General features: G+C 36.3%; 1 protein-coding gene across 1 annotated transcript in view; it reads right to left on the bottom strand.

Annotated features, from left to right (window-relative positions):
• Cntn3 (contactin 3 (plasmacytoma associated)) overlaps positions 1-19,536 on the bottom strand; it is a 221,423-nt gene that overhangs the window by 50,385 nt on the left and 151,502 nt on the right. The window contains exons 11-12 of the mRNA XM_013010411.1: positions 2,367-2,494; positions 1,292-1,467 (exon numbers count right to left, since the gene is read on the bottom strand). Coding sequence (XP_012865865.1) covers positions 1,292-1,467; positions 2,367-2,494 — 304 coding nt within the window. The remainder of the gene's footprint in view (positions 1-1,291; positions 1,468-2,366; positions 2,495-19,536) is intronic.

Below are 19,536 nucleotides of genomic sequence, written 5' to 3'. Positions count from 1 at the left end.
TTGCATTTAATTTGTTTTTACAAGGATACTAGCTAGATTGGATAAGGGCCTAACGTATTCCACGATGATCTCCTCTAGCTTAATTATTGATCCTGCAATAACCTTATCTCCACATAAGGTCACATTATGAAGTGCTTGGTATTAGTACTTGATCACATGATTTGGAAAGATAAAAACTCTCAATAGCATCCTTTTGAATTGCAAATAATCCTTACCTAAATATACATTTAATAAAAAGCCTCAATCAGAAGACTGTAAGTAAATTGAGCCTTATGTGTTTTTCTAAGAGATGCCCACATATTAAATCCATAAGTGAAAAACCATGTGTGCCCTTGTTTCATACAGACTATCCTGGGGTCAGTAGTATAGACCTGCTAACAAGGCAGCCTGGCTGTCTACAAGGACAATTCTCATACTTGGTGGCTCACCAATATTGAGTCACTTCTTAGTCATTCTCCAAATGTCAATTTTTATTTGAAATCTCTCTCTTATTTTTTTTGTAGAATAGAACCATCACATGCGAGGCACAATAGAATTGTGAAGATACACTGATCTGGGCTTCCATCACTAACAAGATGATTGACTGGTAGAATTACTACTCTTCAAATCTTCAGTTCATAGACCTGGAAAATGAAGAGTCTTATGGCTCATGTCCAGAGCCACTGCAAGGACAACCTGGAATGAAGCTTCCATTCCCACCTTACAAACTGACTGGGATGAAAGAACTGGACCAAATGCAAAGTAAATGCTACTGACATTCAGCTTCAACATGAATATGTTTGTTGAAAGCAAATCCTTGAATTAGAACATTTGGGCTATAACATGGACTACCACAACAAAATTGTCCTTGGAAATAACATTTAATATAAACACTAATTTTAATTAAAATTATAGGGGGAAACTAGGTGCCAGTGGCTCAAACCTCTAATCTTAGCTACTCCAGTGGCTGAGATCTGAGGATTGTGGTTTGAAGTTAGCCCAGCAGGACTCTTATTTCCAATTAATCACCAAAAACCCAGAAATGGAGCTATGACTCAAGTGGTAGATTTCTAGCCTCGAACAAAAAAGCTAAGGGACAGTATCCAAGTTCAAGCCCCAGGAATAGCAAGCACTCATGTGTGCATGCACATACACGCATACACACACACACACACACACACACAAACACACAATTATTTGTTGAAGTAATGTGTTTGATTTCTAGTATTACAAACTAAATGAGATTTTTAAAGAGGAAATGTATCACAGACATGCAAAATACATAAAGTATAAGAAAAGCACCACAACTTACCCCACCTACTTTCTCAAAGTGAGATCCATCTTTCTTAAAATCTGTGAGGGCTCCGTTGAAATACCAGGTAAATATTATGTCTAACAAGGGGTCATGCTGCACCTGGCAGGGTAAAATCACGCTCTCGCCTACGGAGACATCCAGGTTAGAGGGTGCCAGCGTTATTCTCGTTGGTTCTATTGAATAAGCAATTGACAAGTAAGACTTTAGTATTTTCTTGTGCTGAAAGCAATTTTTGCAACAAGTATGTATAGCAGAATTATAGTTTGTTTATACAGAGATATACATACACATCTGAGTCATTAAGCATCCATAAGATGAAAATAGACATTTTAATGCAGAGCAATATTTTATTGTTTTCACAAATCTTTGTGAAAGGAATTAAGATATCTGAGCTTATGTAATATTTATGTTTAGAAATTAAGACAACCTTACACAGAGAGTTATAACACTGACAAAAATCAATTTCAACTCAATTTTATTTCTTTACAATATAGAGGGGTAATGCCAGGGGCTGGTGCCTCATGCTTGTATCCTAGCTACTTAAGGGATTGGGAGCTGAAAGCCAGTCAGGGCAGACATATCTGTTAAACTTATATATCTATTAACAAGAAAAATAGCCAGAAGGGGAACTATGGCTCAAATGGTAAAGTATTAGACTTGAATGAAAGAGCTAAAGGCCCTAAACTCAATCACCAGTAAATACCTTCACAAGCTTAAGTAGATTTCACTGATGTAAAAGATTACTTCATAAACTTTAATAATTATAAATGAATAAGAGAAAGTGTGCCTGAAAAATCTAATGCAGAGAACAGAAGAAAACAAAAGATCTTCCGCATAGGCTCCTTGGAATTTTTATTGCCCATCATCCCAACACAGTCATGAATGGGTTCCTCCCCCATGATCCAATCTGCTATTCTGAAGAAATAGTAAGTATTGCCACTTGACAATCCTCTGTTAAAAATGTGAGTGCAAACAGTGGTTTTATAATCAAAGTGCAATGCATATTGTAAAAAATAACACAGTCAGTTTCTTTAACCATACTAAAGAATCCATTTTTAGGAGGTGCACTGACCTGTAACAACCAAGCGGGTTGTGCCATTTGCTCTTCCAAACTGGTTTTCGGCAGTGCAAGTATAGGCTCCAGCATCGGCCTTGGTCACATTGGCTATTCGGAGTCCTCCATCACTTAGCAAAGAAATCCTAAAGTATATAGAAATTAGATCAATACATGTGCAATTGTTACCTTGTCCAAGCTTAATGATTTTCTTTTTTACAGAGTTGTTGTCTTAAGCCAAGAATGGAAGGTTTAATGCATTACTCTTTAGTGTTTCTGGAATAAAAAGAAATTCACACAACAGCACACTCAGAGTTGAGTGAAAAAAGATAACTTTGCTTGGTATTAGTATGCAGTTTTTCATAACAGCATTACTTAACTTTATAGCTAATTATGGTAATGCCTTTATCAAATGTGTGTGAAGTGTTTTCTTTCTGTTTTTTGTTTTTTTGGTTGGTTATGGGCTTGAACTCTGGCCCTGGGCACTGTCCCTGAGCTCTTCAGCTCAAGGCCAGCACTCTACCACCTGAGCCACAGTGCCGCTTCTGGTTTTCTGGTGGTTAACTGGAGATAAGAGTCTTGGACTATTCTGGCCTGGCTGGCTTTGAACTACAATCCTCAGATCACAGCCTCCTGAGTATTTAGGATTACAGTTAAGGGCCATGTACTGTTTTCTAAAAATATATATTGTAATAGATTACTCATAGCTTAGTCTTACTTGTGGAGAAAGCCAGGTGCCAGTAGCTCATGCCTGTAATCCTAGCTACTCAAGAGGCTGAGATCTAAGGATCCTGCTTTGAAGCCAGCCCTGACACAAAAGTTCCCATGAAACTCTTATCTCCAATTAACCACTCAAAAACAGGAAGTGTTGCTGTGGCTCAAATGGTAGAACACTAGCCTTGAGCATAAAGAGGCTCAGGGACAGCTCTCAAACCCTGAGTTCAAGCCCTACAACAGACAAAAAAAAGTATGTAGAAAAAAAGTAGACATGCTATTATTTTCTTTAACTTCAAAATGATATATGAGAAATTAGAAACCTACTTGGCTTACATTATGATCAAGGAAAGACACAGTTGACTCAAAAATATTGTTTTGTAATTAAAAAATGTGTATTTCCTAATGGCCTATAAGAATGTGAAGAACTCAATAGTCATTCCTATAGGACCTGTGAACATAAAGTTAAAGAAATTAAGCCTTAAGTATATAACTAATTAGGAAAATATGAATGACTGGCTCACAAGTAACAGACAGTAGGAGTTCCTTGCTTACAGTATGAGCAAGAGAAAGCCTCCATCTTGGTAGGAATGATACTTTTTCTTGTCAGGGCCACACACAATACATCACTACGTGAGTGCATCTGAAAACTGTCAGAGTCCTGAGAAGTACAGGGAAGGACAGAGACAGGGGTAATTTGGTTGGGACTAATTATTTCATGATGGGTTTCCAGAATGGATTATTTCAGAAAATTTACCTCTTAGAAGAGGTATCATTTGCACTCTGAAAGAAGAATAAGATTAACTTTTTATTAGACTGTTCACTGTACATTTTTAGCCTACGTTGGGTACTTATACTCTCTTTCTCTAAATTATGGTATTCATTGCTATTCATTCCATGCACTTAACATTTGAGATGTATTTTATCTTTTATGATTTACATCTTAATGCATGCATGCAGTATCGATGTAAATGAGCGATAAACTTTTAAAAAAACAATTGCAGTCCAGTGTCAGGATGCTACCGGATAAATCATAGTCAATAAATATCTCCACTTTTTAAATTACTTAGTAGATGATGAGGTCATTAGACCAGATAAGAAAATCTCAACTTGGTCTCTATTAGGACTTGGGTTGCAGGTTTTAGATATGTGACAAAAATTTCACTATTAATACAAAGTATGTGTAAAAGAATACAAGGTGTGGATGTTACATTACATAGGTGTATACATTCCTTCTCTAGCCTGGTTCCCTATGTTTGTATCCTTGCTGTATTTTTTGAAAGAGGAAGGCAGGACAAAATTAGCACTAGTACACAGGGAATGGATTAGGTTCCTGAAAGTACTTGTCCATAGAAGTTTGCTAGATGTGTGATAGTTTTCTTAATTATGTCAATGTTTAAAACAAGTGCCTGGGAACAAAAGTCTAGAAAGCTGATCAAGGAATAAGAACACTGCATTTCAATTTGGAAAGCTTGAAAATCCCCCAAGTTTCCTAGTAACCATTCAAGCAAAAGATGTTTTATCTGATTTTCCTTATAAACTCTTGACTGTATTTTTAAGGGGGTATAAAAATACAAAACCCAGTGCTTTGAAAAGAAAAATCAAAGGACTTTTCAAAAAAAGAAAAAACACTTTTTAAACTTTTCTTAATGAGCATAAAATAAATGAACCCCTACAGAGCAGAAAAAAAACAAATGGAAAGAAACTTTGGAGATGAGAATTTCTGAGAAACATGAAGAAAAACATTGAAGAAGAAATGTCAATCATGTGATTCTACCTTCCTTTCTCCATCTGAACAGGACTTGTTGAGTCTACTCTCTGGTACATCACACTATTTTTAAGAAAGTCTGTGTGCTAAGGCTCCATCATTCCTGTGTGAAGGGGACCCACCCCCCTGACTCTCCCTTTCTCTCACATGCCTTTGCTCTCACACTTTCTTTCTCTCTCATACACATACCCAAATATACTCATATACATATATAATTTATGGATAATATATATCATTTATGCACATTATATTGCCTTATCCATCACCTCTATGAAATATATATAACATAAAAGATGAAACCATAGAAGACTGAGTTTAGGAGTGACTTCTCAAAAATATGTACCATTAAGGAAGAAATCAATAGTGAAATACTATGGTTAAAGGAAGGATGGATGTTGACTTAAGGGTGGAAGAGGAGATAGTAGAGAAGTATCAGAGGGAGAAAGGGTACAATCAACAGCATTGTCCCCCATCCACACTGACTGATAATCCTATCAGTAAAATTTTATAGCTCTGACAACTAAGAAAGTAATATTTGACCCAGGGTGTTACTCAATAAATTGTATCTATTATTATTTAAAAGAAAATTCAGGCTTAATGGAGATTTTTAATATGGAAAGGTAGAAAACTGGCAAGAGACCTGAGAACCTCATGAAGGCATTCAAATGAAGAGGCAAACTCAGCTGCTTTGAGTTATAGGGTAGAGACAGGTTTAGAAGCTCTAGGTCACTTTCACCTATCACGTGTAAACTTTAAAACAAAGTAAAAATGCCTCATGTTGACTGGACAAATACTGAACTTAAATTGAGAGCTTCTGATTTTTTATTACAAGACAGAAATGACTAATTCTCATTACTTTCTCATGCTATGAATTAGAAAGTTGTCAGTTACAACTATCAACATATTTTGAATATCAGAAATATAAGAAATGTTTTGCACTTGCCTACCACATACGAAGCACTGGCTTTGATACCCATCATTACAAAAAATAAAGTAGGGGCTGGGAAGGTGGCTCAGTGGTAGAACGCTTGCCTCGCATGCATGAGGCTCTGGGTTCGATTCCTCAGCACCACATAAGCAGAGAAAAAGTCAGAAGTGGTGCTGTGGCTCAAGTGGTAGAGCACTAGCCTTGAGCTGAAGAGCTGAGGGACAGCACCCAGTCTCAGAGTTCAGGCCCACGACCAGACCCCCCCCCCAAAAAAAAATAAATAAAGTGAAATTACAAATAATAAATACAATAATTTTTTGCTGCATTATGTTTAGTAACTTTAATCAAGCAAACATATCTTCATGATCATCTTGGAAAGAGGCAAGACTAACACCTTATGAATCACAGAAGGACTCCAAAACAAACATATTGACTCCCAAAGAACACAAACTCTGTGTGGATCCTGAGATTTTGAGCTAATTGGATATTTTCTCCCTAAATTGCTTCTTCCAGTAAGTTCTAAGAAGCCCACAGGGCCTTTCACACAACATAAAAATAAACAATATTCAGTAAATGGATGGAGTAATTGTTTCTCAACAGAAAACCTTCAATAACCCAGGCTTCCCTACAGAGATTCAAAGTGAAAATTTTATACCACTTCACTATAAATGAAATTGCTTTCTAAGCTTTCTGGGAACAAGTCTTTCTGCAAATGGATATGGCTGAAAATGCAGATAGCAATGAGTGTGACTCTAGTCTTGGCACAAAACATTAAATAAAGATTTATAAGATTTGCATTCAGAAATGTATTCCAGTTTGCTTTGAGAACTGTGCAATTTAAATCACACTGGCATTTTAACTTTTTTGATCAGCTTTATATTATACTTGCATACTTATTTTTTATTGGGCTTTCCTTTTACAGTAAGAGGTTAACTGTGTACAGTCTATAGTTATTTGGAATAAATTGACATAATTGTGCTAAGTTGTTCTAATGGTCCATGGTATAATTCTGTGATAGCATTGAATTTATGACTTCACAAAAAATTATTCAGAAAGTACTCTGTGCCCTAAGCAACACTGACCTGTTCTTTATGCTTGCATTTAAGCATGAGTAATAACACAGTATGTCATAGAAGGGAAAATGTGTAGAATATTCTGTATGTAAGGGAGGGATTTTAAAACACTGCTTTCCCCCTTGCTTATATTCTGAATATTACGGTAATTTATTCAACTTGAATTTTCACCAACACACTGCAATTGTACGTTTTCTCAGAAAGTCTATCTCAGTGGAGGTGAGATCACATGAGATCATAATGATTAAACTGTTGTACAGAAAATAACAAGGCTATTTTGGATGGCACTTTCAGAGTACATATTCCACGAGATAGATGCTTACAATTAGCTGTAAGAGAAAAGTATGCACAATGCATACATTACAGGATAAATAATGACAGCCAAGAAAAGCAAATATACATTGATGAAAATGCATGAGAAAATAAATGGCAGGGGCAAAATAAATGCAGACTCTGTATCCTCTCATTTTCAATTGCTCCTGAACCCACACTGATGAAGTATTTCCCCGTGAATTCTGAATAACCTGCAGAAAGTATTAGAAAAACATTAGACTTTTCATTCTTTCCTCTATACCATTTTGGATCTTCATCTTAGGAATGTAATGGTGTTACTTTAGTGATTCATTAGAGAGAACATCTCCCAGGAAAAGAGAAGCAGAATAAAGAAGATTCAACAGTTAATTATCCTATCTTTGACTGAGCTGATAATAAGCAGCTTTGTTATTTTGCAGGACACAGAATTTCCATGGAGCAGACACTTGAGGTCCTAGAGAAAGATGAGCTTGGCTTCATTCCACAGCCTAAAGACATACATTGAATTCAGATCAATTAGCATGTCTTCATGTTCACAGGGAGCAGAGACACAATTAAGGAACATTTCTTTCACTTCTACTATATCTTTCCCAATGCCTAGTATCATGACACATACAGTTGGAGTAAATTCATCTTTATGAGAGTGGCTCAATAGTTTTCCTTCAAAAATGGACTCTGACCTATGGAACAAAAGCCCCCCTAAGGAGATTATTTAGTCTAAATGCATATATATATATATATATATATATATATATAAATGTTTATCTCAGTTCTTCATGAGGCACAGGTAATGGTATGCTTCTGATATTTGTATGCTTCTTATATAAAAAGAATATCTGCAAAATAGAAATATTCAGATACAAGAATTAATAACACAAATAGAAAAGGACAAATGAGACATACAATTTTCTTATGCTGATGAATTAAAAGATAGCTTCAATGAGGTTAATTATTAAAACTAGACACTCAGAGAGAGACAGTTAAACTAATGAAAATCACAAATCTAAACATTAGTTTTATTTTACTTGCATTATAGGTATGGCTGACATTAACCTTCTCTAATGAACAATGTTGGTTCTCTGATAACTTCATTCTGGAAACACACAGTTAAGCTCCCTGGTGCATGACAATAGCAGGACCTACACATTGTCAATGCCAGGCTGACAACAAAGAGAAAAAAAGAGAAAGAATTGAGCAAAGTCAGGGTCTGAGTGTCCATCTGTTTGGAGACCAGAGGGCCTCTATGGAAGTCACTTCTGAAAGTGTTAAACTTTTTTTAATTGTGAAAGTACTGTACAGAGGGGTTACAATTACCTGGGCAAGATAATGAGTACATTTCTTATCAAGCATTGTAGCCTCCTCCTTTGTTTCCCCTTCCCATCCTCCCCATCTTCCTCCCCCTACCAAAGTTGTAGAGTTCATTTTTCAATATAATGACTTGTACATCTCATTGTTGCAATGGGTCTACCTATATCCCTATTTAAATGATTTGTTTTTCCCCTTCCCGTCCAAAAATTATACCAACATCAAATACAGTGAAAGCAGGGGTTATACTGTGGGTGAGGGACATACAAAGTAACAAAGAAGTAATCTTATAAATGTGTTAGAAACAATCGCATGAAAGAAAAAAAAACATTTAAATACATATCTTAGGGTTCATTTCCCTAACATCAACTTATCTGATCTTTTCTGCTTGATGCAGACATATACTATTTATTGCAAATAAGGGAAACCATGGGACCTATGCTTCTTTGGGCCTGGCTTACTTCACTTAATATAATTTTTTCCAAGTCTTTCCATTTCCTAACAAATGGGGCAATGTCATTCTTTCTGATGGAGGCATAGAATACCACATTGAAAGTGTTGAATTTCAAAAGACTAACCTTGTCTCAAGGGTTATAGAAGCTGTAGAGATTATTTCTGCTGTCTTGTAAAAATTCCTTCTATTTGTAATTTTTCAGATCCCACATAGATCTTCCTTGGGTAAATTTCTTTCCCATGCCTCCTGACTAATAGACATGTGACTGTAGAAGTCCACTACCACATTAGGCTGGGGAAAGACTCTAGCTTTTGCATTTCTATCAATTTCTCAGATGCACCTGGTGCTTTGGAAGCAGAGATCACTCCTTGAGAAATAGTATTCTAAGCTGTGCTCACTGAGACTCTTTTGTTGAACTTTGGTTTATGACAAAAAAAGACCAATATGACTAATTCACACATTCCAACACATTCCTGACAAGACAGCACAATGCCAACATTTCTGGGCTCATTCAGTTTCCTAACCATCTCAAAGTCAGACTCCTTTTCTTTTTCTTATTGTAATATCCTTAAATGAATTCTCAGCTAGTCTTCCCAAATCCCTAAAAGATACAAGCAAACAAGAGTGGGTGTTTGTACATAATCTTTTTCAAACAAACATTTGATTTCTACACAAATATGAAGAAGTCAGAAACAATTTTCTTATGTAGGAAGAACAAGGTTTAATAATAAATCAAGTGTGGTCCAACAAATACCAAACTTGCTATTGCATTCTTGCAAGACAAAACAGTTTGCCTTACTATTTCAATTCGAAGGTCATTTTCTTTTATAGATATTCATCAATATTTAAGTGGCTCATTTATAATACTATTTCAGCTTTTCTCACATTACTAGGACAAAGTTCTTTCAGCACTTGAAAACTTGTCAGATACCACTCCATTCAGCAAATGCTGGTACACACACAAACACACACACAACAGTAATTTTGATAAACTTGAGGATGAAGTAAAACTGTAATGGCATCAGGTTAGGGACTCTGCTAACAATATTTCTGGAATCCATTTGTCTTATTTGCTTCAATGTTAGCTTTTCTAGAAGTGCTTTTCTACCTTGCAGAAAATGTTAATTAAAACTAAATTAATGTTTCATGACTCAAGTACATCAGTCCTAGGTCATATATATTAAGTCCACAATTATAAATGAGTGATGTAGGAAAGTGTTCAAGAAAGAAAAAAGCAATCACTTAATTAAATATATGTGAAGTATTAACAATGCACTAAGCTTTGGAAAACAAAAATGAACAAATAGATCCATTACTTTAGGGACTTAGAATATAATATTCCCAGAGGAATCCACATTGCCATAAAATTGATCATTTTATATAAAAATGAGTTACAAACTCATTCAGCTCCAAATCTGAAATATTCAGTAGGTTCTTCTCAATTTGTACTATTTTACCCTAAATCAAGTCCTTTGAAACTACTGCTCTGACAGCTATAGTTTGCCTTCTTTTCCTCAATAAACTCTCCACACTACAGTCAGAATTATCTTTTAGGCAAATCATGTGGCTACCTTGTTGTAAAAGTTCAAATGACCTTACATTCCGTTTAAAATAATCCAACACTTTTATTATGGTCTCCAAGGATCCCTATTTCTATATTCTTGGCATGGCTTGACAGCTTTTATTATTCTTCCTCCAAATCCATGACCATCAGTCACTCTGGTGTTCCTCTTCATTCTCAAGTAAGCCAATACTTTTTTTTTCACCTCAAGGCTTTGTCCTAGCCTGGTCCTCCTCTAGAAGACATTTCTCATAATTCTTCATGTGATCAATTGCTTCCAATTTAGTTATCTGCTAAAATTACTGCTTCTTTAATTAGTTCTTCTTATAACATCCTATAATTATACCACTTTTCCATCCTTTGTGAATAGAGAAATAATTCTTAACTTACACATATATTTCATCTCTTCCTTAAGAACTGACATAAAGGAGGAACTATGATTTTTCAAAATATACTTTAAGTAGTTAGACAAATTGCTATTAAATGAAACAGTTTATGAGTATGATGCACCTTGATCAATGTCACCCATTTTATCCATTTTTACCTTTTCCCAACCTCATCCCTTCCCTCTATTTTCTTCATTTTGTAGGATATGGATTAAATTTTATGACTACATTCGCCTTCCCTTCCTCTTTTCAATGGGAACCATGGTTTTCTTATTCATCCTGACATCCCAGAGCCCACACAATGCTCCCGGTAGGTCTTCCAGATTGCATTTTCCACAGGTGGCTGCAATACAGTTTCCCATCCTACAGACTCTATTGGAATATTGATATGCCCTGAGTAAGTGGCCCATAGAGGAATGGATAAAGACAGTGTGGTAGCCACACAGAATACAGTATCATTCAGTCTTACACGAGATGAAACTTCTACCATTTGTAAGGACATGGAACATTATCAAGGGTATTTTGTAATAAGTGAACTAATCTAGACACAGAAAAGTAAATATTGATGATCTAATTTTGGTGTGGAATGTTAAAAGGAATTAACACTCGAAATAGAAAGAAGAAGGGTGGTTATGGAGGTCAGGCTGTTCCTTGCTCCAAAGTTACAGAACAGCAGCTTGCAGGCTGTACCTTACCCTAAGTTAAATCTATTTCTTTTAAAAACATCAATTGGTGACATTTTGAGCACAAATGTGGAGGCCGAATGGCTCCATATCTTGTTTGTGCAAAGAAACACAACTTAGCTGTGCAAATAAAAGATTATCACCTATACACATGTCAAATTAAATCAAGAGCACGTGAACACAAGGATATACCAAATCCATCTCAGAATAAACCTGGCCAATGGATATATAGAACATACAGATGAAGGAATGAGGCAATCCTATCTCTCCCTCAAACAAAGTCATATAAAAGAAGGGATACCCAATACTGGAATATGGGAGCATGTGTGAGCCTTCAGTCACGAGATCATCTGGAATAGGAGATAAGTTCTGACAGACAGGCAAACCCTGAGAAAGCTCAGCTGAGACCTTTGCTGGACATGATTCTGGGAGGCCCATTTCAAATGGTTCTGCGGGACCCCACACCTCTTCTTTTACCTTCAGCAGTGTGCTGCCTCTACAATGTGCTGTCCTTCTATGTTGCTGCCATGATGTTTCCTTACCACAGTCCAAAGACTTTGGTGAAAGGGGCAAACAACTAAAGAAGGGACTGAAACTAAAGCCACTCAAAACCAACCTCTTCTTTAGAAGCTGATTATCTCACATATTTGCTACAGTGACATAAAATTAGCACAGGAGCTTCAGTGACCTAGCTTCAACCTTGCTTTTATCCTAATGCTCAGGTTTTTTTTTAAGTTTCTTTAAGTACTTGTACAAAGAAATTGCCATTCAACAAAGCACTGTATGAATATAGTGCATCTTGATCAATGTCATCCCGTTCATTACTCTTCCCCATCCCTCTTAACTTCAGCCCATCCCTCAATTTCTTAAAAAATTTTGTAGGATAGAAATTGAATGTTATAACTGCATGAAGAAAGGAGGTAGGGGGAAGGCAGTCATAAAATTCATTGCATAAATTCTAATGTTTCTCCTACTCTTTCTTGCAGCAATTTCTAAGTTTCAGGTCTGACATTGAGGTCGTTGATCCACTTTGAATTGATATCCACCTGAACATCATGAACCAGGATCTGATAAGGACACCTGCACATCCATGTTGATTGCCATACTATTCACAATAGCCAAGATATGGAGACATCTAGATGCCCCACAATAGATGAGTGGATCCAAAATATGTGATAGGTACACACAATGGAATTTTACACAGCCATTAGAAAGAATAAAATTATATCATTCCCAGGGAAATGGATGGAACTAGAACCAATCATGTTAAGTGAGGCAAGCCAAGCTCAGACAGACAAATGGCACATGTTCTCTCTGATATGCGGAAATTAGACCTAAAGGACACTGGGATAAGATAAATTGTACAGAATTCTAGATTCTCAAAAACAATGAGACCAAGAGGATAGTCTTAGGAGAAAAAAAGGTGCAATGCCTAAGGGCCGCTTCATATTTATAGGAACAAATTCAAAGATACGAGAAGAAGAAATTTCTCTTTTGAAAAAATATTTTGTGAGGATTTTTGCATTCTTTTCTTTACGTATGGTGTACTCAAGTCTATATCTTCAGGAGGGGCCAGATACAGAACTCGAGAGAAACAGGGTGAAAAAGTACAACAGTGGAAATCATTAGACACAAAAGTAAATGAGCTATATACAACTCATGGGTGGAGACAGGAGCGAGGGACTGGGATAGAGTGAGGGAACAGAAGAGACTGTACGAATGGAAATGTAATTGACTAATGTAATTGTAATCCCTCATAATCACCTTCATAGTAACAATAAAGCAAATTAATTAAAAATTCAGTACTTAAAGCTGTCATGTCCAAAACGAGCTTTACAATGTCGGTGTGGGAGTAGGGGGGGTGGGGGGGAGAGGGGAAGGATTGGGATTGGAATTGGGATTGGGAGGGAGGAGGCTGGGAAGGGATGTGAAGGGTAAACAAAGGAGGAGGCTGCAATGCTTGATAAGAAATGTATGCATTATCCTGCCCATGTAATTGTAACCCCTCTGTACAGTATGTTCACAAATAAAATAAATTTTTTAAAAAAATTCAGTACTTATCTTACAAGAAGGAATGCTTACTTTTCATGCCCTTAGCTGACCCAAGCAAGCAGTGTAACTGTGGGTTAGGACTTGACAACATAACAAAGCCCAAAGCCCATACTAGCTCATGTAAATACCATAAAGAGAAGCAGTGGGATTGCATGAGGGAAGAGCAAGGCACAGTTGTCTGCCAGCTTCTTTAATTCCAGCAACCATAGAAAAACAACCACAAGAGATATGCCTAGTAGAGAGTGACTAGCAGCCAGTCCTTTCCTGGTTTCTGATCCATGGGCACTGTTTAATTGCTAGTTTATACGATTTGTAAGGTATATAGGTGATGATGAAGCAACTGTTAATGGGAAGAAGAGGACTGAATAAACATTGGATGAATAAATGAATATTGAAATGAACAGACAAGTATGGAGGAGAAGCTAAGGACACAAAAGCAAAACACAGAAGTTGGATTGTTGGAAAAATCTTTTTTCCATAATATACTGTTATGTCACAATATCAACATAAAGAAAGCCCACGGAGAAAGAGGAAGATCCAAGGCAACAGCAATATTCCCAAGAAAATATGTTAGAAATGAACTTTACAACTGGGGTGAGGGTGCAGATTGGGTGGGTAGAGAAATAGAGAAAAAATGAGGGAGGGAGTAACAATGTTTGACAAGAAATGTACTCATTACCTTCTGTATGTAACTGTAACCCTTCTGTATGTCACCTTGACAATTAAATTAAATTTAAAATTAAATTAAAAAAATTAAAATTAAATTAAAAAAAAAGACCAGCAAATCTTCCTAGAGAACCATGGAAGGAAGCCCATGGTACTTAAAGCCTTTGAATACTATATTGGGAAGAGCACAGATACAATCTAAAGGAACTCATAATGCTATAAAGAAGAAAGCAGGAGGGATTATGCTTCTTTCTTTCAAAAATTATGCAAGAGCTGGGTATGGGAGCATGTGTCTGATATTCCAGAACTCAAGAATTTAGGCAGAATTATCAACAGTTTCAGGCCATTGATGAGTTCCAGGCTAGTCTGGACTACGTGGAAAGGCTTTGTCTCAAAAAACAAAATAAAATACTAATTTAAATTAAAAGTAAAATAAAAAACTATTGAAGAGGGAAATAGTACATACATTTTTATACACCAGTTTGAAAATGTTAACTATGTAGCATTAGTTCAAGTAAACTCCTGTTATATTCTATTTTAGACATGGGAGGAAATAAAATGCAAACTTAGTAATGGTATTGCAGTTTTCTACCATTGTAGTGATTTGTTGTTGTTTCTTTGACATTTGAGAGACTACAAGGATATGCTGGCTCCACTGGGCTATGACAAGTACATGTGAGAGTTCTGGACTTGGCTGAGAAGAAATGTGAAACAGGGCTGATACTTCCGACAAATAAAACATTGAAATTAGACATGGTGAGGAATTAATTTACCTAGTCCTAACAATAAACTGGCTTGAAGCAGATGTTATAACCTATGCTCTCAGAGTCATTGATCAGTTTTCCTTTATCAAAATTGTAACAGACAAAATATTTATGCAAGTGCCCCAGCTTTCCTGATTTATAAATAACAAATTGGAAATAAGGACTTAGGAACACAGTCATCTGCAAAACTTTCAGCTGATAAGACTTTCAGGGCCATTTGTCAGTAATTTTGTGAAAGTAATTTTTGAGTGGAATTTATTTACATAGGAAGAATTAAATAATATTCTCTTAAAATGAAAGACCTGTGGGTTTTATTTTTATTTTTTTAGCCAAGTCTAGTTAACCTTCAGCTGTCTGAATGGTATCATGGCAAAGACAAGTAATATTTAAAAAGTATCAATAGATCTCTATCTAGGAACCTTTGCTGAGCCACTGTAGCACTTTACAAAATTATTATTTTTTATCTTTACAACTAGAGTCCAATGGTATAAAGAATGAAGTCCATCAGGATATGTGAGGGGGGTAGAACAGAGTTGTCCACAATTTCTCAAAGACCAGTTTTGCAACTTTTAGCCAAAGTGTAACAAGCAAATGCTACTCAACAGACTGACTGCCCTTCCATTTAAGATTCTCAGGCCTTCATTTATAAATAAAGTCAACCAAGACACAGGGGTTGTGTAACTGTTCTAATAACATACAAGTGGGTAAATGGAAGACCCAAGATTTGCCCCTTGTCTTTCTGAGTTCAATGCTTTGCACTTTTCATATGCTAAAATTAAATAAAGAAGCAATTAAAACTTATATATAACTTCATCTGACATAGTGAATAATATGAATAGCAATTAGCAAACTGCATGCCAATTAGGCATAAATAATTCATGTAAATAATGATTCCAATACACACAGTGAAACCTAAGCTGTCTTGTTGATAGGGAAGTTGTGAGATATGGGTTGGTGATGATAGATACAGCATGGAAAGATGAGATTTTTGAAGACTTCAGAGAAGCCCTATCCCAAATGTACAGTATGTCATAGTCTTCATTTTTAAATTCTCAGCTTAATTGTCTTTTAGGAAATGGGAGAATGTGGCAAGGGGACTTTTTCTGTTCTCTTTCTCACTAAAAAGCTGAAGAGACAGGAGGTACTGGTTGCAAACAGATAAGAGAAGATGGCCCTTCTATACTCTTTCAGGTCTTGCAAATGAACAAAGGATTATAAATCTTTGCTTTAAGAAAAAAATGGTTTTGTAATAATCCCTTCCTTGGAAGGAGAAAGATAGTTTTCTACCTTGGAAAGAATTCAGGTCAGGCTTTTTGGTTCTAGTGATTATATAGGAGTTTTGCCATTTACGTAAGTAGAATGTTAACAGTAAATATCTAAGTCTCACTTATTACTATTTAGATGGCATTTTCCTTATCCCTTTTACTTGGGTCCATTTCAAATAGTTTGGGAGACAAGTCTGCCTGGTGGAACTGCATTCTCAATTTCCTGACCTGAGACAGAATTCTCCTCTCTATGCCTTAAATTGGTTTATAAACAATTCTATCAGATAGGAGAGCAGTGTCTATCATCTTCAGCCAGTCCACAATTATGCAGATCATCTTTAAGGTAATTAGTAAGTATGTCCATTTTCCTTTTGGAAATATCCAAGTTTAACCAGTGGTTGGGCTAATGCTTATAATCCTAGCTACTCAGGAGTCTGAGACATAAGGATCAAGGTTTGATGTAAGCCAGAACAGACAAAACAAAGACTCATATTCAATTATCCAGCAAAACCAGAAATGAAGGAATAGCAAGCTTGGTAAGAGTACCAGCAAGGATGGAAAAAGCCAAGCTTTGGTAAGGGAACAACAACAACAATAACAACAAAGTTCAAATATGTGGAATAAATTATATGGTCACCTTACTCATATAATCCATCTCATTATAAAGTTTTCCACATCTTCAACAGAACATGGGTGCCCTGAGGGCTCTTGATATTACTTACTCATCTACATATTCCCAGGGCTGCTTTCCATCCCTGACACTGAATAAAGACAAATGAGTGGGCAACATGAAGTAACTTCCTGCCAGGCAGGGGACAGGAACATCAATCACTAATCACCTAACATACAATTCCTTGATGTGGCAGCATCACATATATTAAACAAAAATTTCCCCTGTGTTTCAAAGTTCAGCAGCTAGAAATTAATTCGGAATTAAGTATAGAGGAAGTGAAGGATTTGATGAGATCACAGCTGTGTAGCTGAGCGTGTAGATGAACTGAAATTCGCTGAGTTCTCCACCTACCTGAGAGTGGGGAGGAAGGATCTGTCTAGATAGGTAGACTGGGGGAAGGGGCAGAGAACAGTAAGGCTCTGTGGGTGAAGGCAGTGGCAGAAAGTTGAGGGGGAAGGGAGCAGCTTTTGGAGCACTATGAAGAAAACAGACTCCATTGTAACCACACTGTGCAAAATGTGGGATAAAACTGGGGGAAGAGTGGACACAGACAGAAATCATTTGGCCAAGAGCAAAGAGCAAGCACCCTCTGACACATGAGCATACCCAGTGCCATCCTGCTAGACACCTCATTACCAGAGAGGCCGAGGCCACTGTGAGTGGCCATGTTAGAAATGCCAAGTGGTCCTGGCTCTGCTTAAAACCATCCCGGTTTCGGGCAAATGTTGACATTCTGGCTTGCTTGAAATCCCTACCGCTCGCTCAATCACTCAAATGCAAAAAAGCGACCAGTGTTTGTGAGCATTTCCTGAGCTTTAATCTCTAACAAAAAATTCTTCATGGAGGTAGGATGAAAAAAATATGAATTGTATGTAAATTTCATTTAAAGTATAATCTCTCTATAGAGAATATATTTCACCCTTATGGAATACAGAACAAAGGAACACAGACAAATGAGAACCCTCACCATCCAAAGTTAAAATATTCACCCAACGCTCCCCCCTATACCCCAAAGATGACCCGGATACTCATTTCCAGCCTTCAGCAATTAGCAGACATAGTTTCCTATCCCTAAATCTGAACATTTTCCAGGACTGTCAATGACATGGAATCATATGGTAAATAATGATCACTGATTTTTAAAGCCAGATTCTGACTACATGCAAAAAAAGGCATATGACTACTCATGTTTTTGGAAAAAATACTATTTTTTTCTTTAGAAAGCACTTAAATTTCTACCGTATTAAATGCTGCCTAACACATTCAAAACAATTTTAATGTGTTTAATTAGAAGTAATGGGCCATTCTTTGACTTCCTTTTAAACTGAGGCAATTGCAATAAAATATTTACTGTTATAAGCAATACCATTCCAATGAAAGCCCTCATTTTTAAAAATAATTGGCTAATGCATTTTAAGTACCATTAAGTGATAGAGCAAAGCTACATATTCTCTAAAGTAAGATGACTGGCTATTTCTTCACATAAACCATTCCTGCTCATATTCTCAATGGCCTTTTTCCATTTTATTTTGCTTAAAGTAGACAAGAGATCCAATTTTAATTTGTCCTTTTTTAGTGTGTGAAAACACATGGGTTTAAAGGAATGAATGAAACAGCTCAACGACACAAACACCTGGTAAAATAATATTGGATTCTCAAAAGGGCATGACATTTATTTGAAACTGCTTCCTGCAAAAAGAAAAAAATGTATAGAAAAGCAAAATATCTTTACCAAATAATGGGTGATACTAAACCAAAACTGAACAAAAAATCTTTATTTAACATTTCATGTTTGTGATTTTGAAATTTGAGATAGTTGAGCACCGAGAAACTTAAATAGACCCTTACTTAATAAATCAATTACCAAATGTCACTTTAACTTATGAGTGTCCATGATCTTTAAAGAAAGATACCCTGTACAGATTAATGATATCCTGCATGCCTAAATCCACTACTTCAAGATAGATATGATCTGCACATTTGTGAAGCCTCAGTCATCCCAGGCCAGTCTCTTAAATACCAAATTCACACAAGTTACCTCCGAAGACATATGCATGTGTATGTAGACACACCGTCAGCTGGCTTTTCAATAAGTGCTTCACACTCATCCCATTCCAAATGGGACTCAATAAATCTTCCTATAGTCCTGCCATTTGTGATATTTTCTCATTACTTCAGGTCTTTCATATTCACAGAAGCCCAGGCTAGGAATTGGTGCTCATCTCTGATATTTACCTTTCTGCAAATCATGAATCTTATCAACCATTAGGTCTTGTTAATTTCAGGGCTTTTCAACCCTTCAAGACATTGATTCCCTTTTCATTACATCTCTCCTACTCTGGCTGTATGATACTCTTATTCAAATTGGTGGATTGGGGCTCTTGTCTTTCATTCGTCCACTATTAACATAGTCTTCTTCTTTAGACATAAATTTGGTTCTGTAACAATGTTACTCTGAATTTTTTTTCCTCTGTTGTTTCTCAGTGTCCATGCAATAGAGGCTAAACTCCTTAATCTGGTTTACAAGGTCATCAGCAATAAGACCCTAGCGTGCTTCTGCAATCCTGTCTCTCTGCATCTTCCT

Source organism: Dipodomys ordii, unplaced genomic scaffold, assembly GCF_000151885.1.
Source record: "Dipodomys ordii isolate 6190 unplaced genomic scaffold, Dord_2.0 Scaffold12, whole genome shotgun sequence".
Lineage (NCBI taxonomy): Eukaryota > Metazoa > Chordata > Mammalia > Rodentia > Heteromyidae > Dipodomys > Dipodomys ordii.
Note: the sequence above shows the minus strand (reverse complement) of the source record. Positions and strands in the feature narration are given on the sequence as shown.